This window comes from Lissotriton vulgaris, chromosome 7, assembly GCF_964263255.1.
Source record: "Lissotriton vulgaris chromosome 7, aLisVul1.2, whole genome shotgun sequence".
Classification (NCBI taxonomy): Eukaryota; Metazoa; Chordata; class Amphibia; order Caudata; family Salamandridae; genus Lissotriton; species Lissotriton vulgaris.
Window position 1 is genome coordinate 1482120816 of NC_141695.1, and position 6526 is coordinate 1482127341.

Sequence of the window (6526 nt, forward strand, 5' to 3'; positions counted from 1 at the left end):
TTTAAAATTAAATTAACGTTTTTTTTCCATAAAAGTTATACATAGATTAAAGGAAAAAAACATTGGACACCCTTGCACACTTGGTATATTTTTCATTGGTATTTACTATTTTCGCAGCATAATGTTACCAATACTGCATGGCTATCAACTTACTCTGCCACGAGAGTTGCTTTTCATGAACCTGCCTGCAGTGCACTTCTAATGTAAACCTTGTTAAGAATGGAATGGGCCTACATGCCCCAGAATGCTTAGTGCTGCTGATTGAAATACACGGACTAGCTCAAAGTAACACTCGACTCGGGCCAATGGGCCATAATATATAAAACTGAGCATTTTTTGCTAACCTGTTACTCCTAAGTTCAGTTGCACCGCTGGGGAGAGGTGAAGGCAGGTGCTGAATAGAACTTTAATTTCAATGATAAGGGGGCAGCCAGGCGCAGGCAGCATTACATTCCAATTTCAAGCTCTGTCGGGGCCCAGGGGGGAATCCTTTTTAGTGTTACGCCACCGGTGTATGCACCGCCACCAAGGGCTATGCGTCAAAGTCTCTAGTCTGTATTTATGAAAGGCTGTATCTCTTTTATAAACTGTCCCAGGAAATGTATTTTTATTAAACCTCCACTGCACAGCAGGCCTTGTTGTTGTATGATTTTAATATATATAACCCGAGGGAGGTTGTGAAGTGTGAAGTACCTTAGTTAATTTGCATCAGGCCCTTGTCCCCCCCCCCACCTGGTAGAGGATGGTTTAAAGGGTGTTTTTTGTGGTTTACCATATGGACATGATGCATGAGGTCTGGCAACATGGCGGAAGCTGCTATAAAAAAAACAAAAATTTGCAATGCAATTAGGTCTCGCATTTATACGAGTTTGAGCTATTGACATTGCAAATGACAATGCCTTTTATTTCTTTTTAAAACATAAATAAAAGGCATTTATTTTCATTTACAATGCCAATAGCTTAAACTTGCGTAAACGCGAGACCGATTGCATTGCAAATGCTTGTTATTAAATGTGTTTATATATTTAAATTGAGCAGATTATTTGTAGCAATGGATTTTTGCCCTGAAGTAACTTCTCATTTTTATGACTGTATGAGTAACCCTGTTCCTTGAACCTAACTGTGCACGTTTGCAGTGTACTGTGTATACAACTTGTGTGTATGCAGTTTATTTGAACCCAGGCATAAATTAAATATAATTATAAAAAAGTTGTGGCAGCTGAGCTCACAAATGTTGTCCTGTGATCTGGAGTATGTGAAAGACTGTAAAAGCAAGCACACTACTTGTTCTGTGAAATCTGCCTCTTGCTACAAATCATATGTCTGTGCCCTGTTGTATATTCCCCTAGTTGGTGGTGCTGCTACACTAGCACTGTCTGAGAGACTGAGGTAAAGAGGGATGAGCGACACGTGAACCGTGAGGTCAGATACCAAGAGAGAGAGAGATGAGATGACGGAGCATTAGATGGGCGAGGACTCTGAGAAGAGAAGGAAAGATATATAGAAAGACAGGGTGTTGAGGGGAGGGAGATAGAGAGAAAGGAAAGACAATCAGTTGGTGGTACACAGGGGGTTAGAGAGAAAAATAGAAGCGAGTAAGGGAGTGAAAGAATACTGAGGACTCTGCTACATTATGCTCCCAATCAGGGCGTTACATGTCTGTGATTGTTCAGCAACTTTGAGCGATTTTTCTAATTTTTTTAGGACAATGTTGAAATGTACTTTATTTTGCTGCATAGAAATAATATTTCTCTAGTGTGGCATGCAACAACACTCTAGTCCCAATTATCTATAATACTTTAGGCATTGGATTCCTATTCCCGAATGTCAATACATTGAAGTTTATTTTTCAAATGTGTAAGTTTGATGCCTTAAATAAGTCAGCACAGGTGCTCACGCCAGAACACATAGATGTAACTTATCCCTCACACTGATACACACCTAATAGTTGCTACTACAACACACAGCTGTTGCAGGAATCTCAACAAAGAATCTCTGGCAGCCAGTACAGTATCTCTGTGATAGGCTCGAGAATTGGGGTAGCTTGCAGTTTCACTCTTCTTACCATTAAACACAGGCCTAGCCTACAAGCTGCCTGCAAAGTGCCCTTGAGGCTTTGCATTAACCCAGGCACGGGTCTGCTTTTCCTATCTGGGTAAGTGAGTTTCCCCCATTTCTAGGGAGGTCAGCTCACCTCACTAGCCCATTCCTGAGCCTGAGATTGCCTGAAGTTAGAGTGCCAAGCCCTAGAGGTACCATAGCAAATGTGACTGCAGGAGTAGGGTCCCTATACAACCTGTCTTCCTCACAGGATTTACTTTGCTTCAGAGACCTAAGTCGAGCCATCTTGAATCTTTACAGCTGTTTCAAAGAGGTAGCCTATGGCCTACACACATCAATAACAAATAACAACTAGCGATATCTGGTAGCTACTCCACATGGATGTTAAATATGTGCAGATGCAGAAATGTCTTTGGTGAAACCTGCAAATAAATATTATTGGTGCATGTTACTTTGATGAATTGACATCACACTTCGCACATGTCTAGCATGTTTTCTTTCACTTTGCATCCTTAGATGTCTCAGAGTGGACAGAAGAAGATTTCAAGCTACTTCACAAAATTTAAGCCCAAGATTGATGAGGAGCCTGCTAGCAAACTTGCTAGAAAAGACCATACACTTACAGTGGAAGAAGGGAACAAGGAAGATGAAGTGCGAGAGAAGGCACTAGATGATGAGAGTGACACCACTACTAGCAGCAGCGTTATCATCACCCCTACAGAAGAAAAGACACAAGATCGTCCTCTTACAGATGAGCCGCATCATGCTGTGGAGATTGCTGTAGAGATGGAGGAAACTCCAAGCACTAGCGAACAGTCTGACATATTATCACTGAAACCACATTCAGACAGAGTTTTAAGGAAAGGCATTCTTCCTAAAGGTTGGAAACATGACCAAAAAATATATTTCCAACGCAAGCATCCATGGTTAATTGTTAAAGGCCCTAACCTTGGCTGTTCTGTGTGTCGCCAAATCCGTGATCTTGGTGCTGAGAAATCCAGGGGAATGAAATTGTCCAAAGAATGGACTGACTCTACTGTGAAGGCATATGGCACCAATATAGAACAGCAGCAGAAGTCATTGAGGAAAAAGATTGGAGAACATGCACTAAGCAAGGCTCATGTTGCAACTTTAAAAATCTTAGAAAACGCTAAGAGAGATACTTTATTGCAAGTAACTGCAAAAGCACAATCTGTACAAATGTCAGCAACAGCCAGAATATTCCGTGTAGCTTATAAGGAAGCAAAGCGAAACAGGCCAGCGTATGGTTTTGAAATGGAGATAGACTGCCACCAGTTAAATGGACTAGATATGGGTCGAATTTTGCACTCCAATGTAGCTTGTTCAAACATACAACGCCACATATCCTTAGAAATGAAGAGGAAGATATTTGCCAAAATGATTGAGCTTTCCCCCAAAGTAAGTCTTTTACTAGATGAAGCCACTGCGTTAAATAGGAAAAGTTCTTTAATTGTGTACATGCGAATGCAGCTACCTGACATGGACTCCCCAGCTAATATGTTTGTTGACCTCATTGAGCTGAGTGATTTGTCAGCTGATGGCATAGTAAACAGTTTACTGTCTGCACTAAAAAAAGATCCAATTAATATAAGTGAGGACTTTCTCTCCAAATGCATGGTTTCAGTTGCCTGTGATGGAGCTTCAGTGATGTTTGGCCGCCACAGTGCTGTTGTAAAGAAGTTGCAAGAAAAAATCTCTTCCAATATTGTAGCCTGGCACTGCTCAGCACATCGCCTGGAACTTGCCGTTCATGATGTCATGAAAGATATTGGTGCTACAAATCATTTCAAAAACTTACTCGATAAGCTCTATTCTCTATTTTCCACCTCTGTTAAAAACTGTTTGGAGCTTAAGGAATGTGCTGAAGCTCTTGACGTTCAGCTCTGCAGAATAGGTAGAGTGTTAGATACTCGCTGGGTTGCATCAAGCTTCAGAACAGTGGAGGCTATTTGGAATGCTTATCCTGCTCTCTACAAGCACTTTAATAGTGCAGCTGATGATGGTTCCCGTGACAGTTCAACACGAAATATGTACACAGGCCTAGGAAGGCGGTTATCATCTATACAGTTTGTTGCTAATCTTGGCCTCATGTATGATGCTCTTCAGGAGTTATCCGAGTTATCACTTGAGTTACAGAAACGTGATTCTACAATCATTGATTCTCACCGGGCTATTTGTCGGCAAATAGCTGTGTTTGAGGCAATGGTAGACAGGCAAGGGAACCATTTCTCACTATGTAAAAAGGCCATGGAAGAAAATATATTCCAAGGTGTGGTGCTGCACAAAGGAAAGACCACGGACAAAATAATTGAACAGGGTCAGTTTTTTCGTAGCCTTGCAGAAAATCTAAGACATCGTTTGTTGTCTACAGGAGGAACGAATTCTGCTGACAAAAAGGCTGAGTATGATACACTCATTAGCGAAGTGAAAGTTTTATACAAACAGTACTGGCCTGATGAGCTACCTGTTCTTTATGGTGAGAGTGATATTGAGTCTCTGTGTAAAAGATTCAACATTGCCAGCCGAGAAACCATACGTGCTTACAGAGAGTACAAGGAATCTGGAGGCAAAGAAATTAAAAGGCAGTTCAAGGAACTTTTGATGGCCATACACACTATTGCTATCAGTACTGCAGAATGTGAGCGGGGATTTTCTCAAATGAATCTGATATGCACATCCACAAGAGCATCATTGGTGACTCAAACAATATCTTCTTTAATGTTTTTAAATCTTGTTGGTCCACCATTTAGGAGATTCAACCCATTACCCTATGTTCAGTCCTGGCTTGCAAAAGGACGAAGATCAGCTGATGACACTAGGAGTAAATCAAGGAAAGAGGAGGACATGGAATGCACAAGCAATTTAGACTGTTTCTGGGGTTTTCTAGAAAAATAGATGTAGCCCATTCCAACTGAGAAAATGTGTGTCATTGCAATGTTTTGGAAAAGTTAGGCTGCTTTACTGTGTTAGGATATTTCGTTGTTCTAGTTTATATAGGTTATTTATTTGCATTTATACCCCTTTGTTTACAGTGTCAATTTATTTAATATTTTGTTATATTTATGTGTCTTCTTAGTTTGGATGTTCTATTTATTGTTCTATTTAATATATTTTATTTATTTTGTTTTTATAACAGTTTAATTGCTTTTTGGATTTTCATTTTACGACATGTATCTATTTGTATTTATATATTTAATTTTTTGTTAGTTTGTCTTCATATAATTGCAGTTTGTATGGCACTATGCCTGGTTATTTTGCACTAATAGGTATGACTTATTCAAGATACGGTCAAATTCAAACTGCCCAGCCCCCTACCTATTCCTTTGGCCTTAGTATTTATTTATAAAATGTTATATAGCGCGAACCACATTTTGGTGGAGATCACAGTTTTCTTTGCTTTATCTTAAGTTAAAATCTTTAATTAAAAAGTCATATTTTGAACATATGCCTCTTTTCTAATCTGTGTTGCCTGTGTCATACAGAACTACATAGTTTCATGATTTTCTTTTTTACTATTCTTAATGTCTAATAAATGCACATATAGATCCAGAGAGAAGTTATAGTACAAGCCCAATTGGTAATCATCCTTTTTTGTTTTTGTTTCTCTAAAGCAGTCGCTTTAACTGAATATTACACTATACTGATTAACCCCATGCCACTGGAAGTGAAAGTGGCTGACTGACTCATTCAAGTGTATTGCATGATTTTATTCAGTTTATCTGTTTGGACTAGTGTTTTCACAACATTGGGTTTTATTTTGTCACATAACTTAAGCTATGTCAAGTTGTACCTTTGAAATCATAGACTCTGTTTAAAATGGCATGCCCTACCCCAGTTTATTGTCCTTCCCCAAATCAGCACACAGAGCACTGAAATTGTCCATTTTCAATGCATTAGTGGTTTTAGCTAATTTATTCCAAACTTGTGATTTAAATGCACATTTGCTTTCATCTTTTTCAAAATGGTTCACGCCACGGGGAACCTCCTATCAAAACCTTACGAAGGCTCCCTTTCTGAAATTCAGATCAGGTATTATATTTGACTTTTAGCAGTGGCACTTGAAGATGTGGGTGGGGCTAATAAAGTGGGTGGAGCCAGTGTCGAGAGGGGGCGGGGCTTGAAAAAGTGGGTGTGGCCTCCGAAAAATATTTCAGCACCTGCACTTCATATTTTACAAATTAAGCACTGAGTATTACTGTGTCGGCCTCCTTACAAATTAATCAGTGCTTGGACCCCAATCACTGACAGAGAATGGCAGCAATAAATGTTGGGTTCACAACCACCCTCTGTACTGGTGTATTCTCTTTCTGTGGAGGCCTTCAAAGTGCTTTAACCTTTACTAGCCAAGTGGAATTTGAATAATGAGAAAGGCCCCAACTACAAGGGTAAGAAGAGCCCTTCTTCGCCTTCAAATCCAGGGGGCATATCCTGATTGAAGCCCTCC

The 6526-nt window shown here is 39.8% G+C and overlaps 1 protein-coding gene across 1 annotated transcript; it reads left to right on the forward strand.

The window, feature by feature from the left end:
- Positions 1 to 2577: 2577 nt before the first annotated feature.
- LOC147705840 (E3 SUMO-protein ligase KIAA1586-like) lies at positions 2578 to 4977 on the forward strand. The gene has a single exon (XM_086929568.1). The coding sequence runs from the start codon at positions 2578 to 2580 to the stop codon at positions 4975 to 4977; it is 2400 nt and encodes a 799-aa protein (XP_086785694.1).
- Positions 4978 to 6526: the final 1549 nt, after the last annotated feature.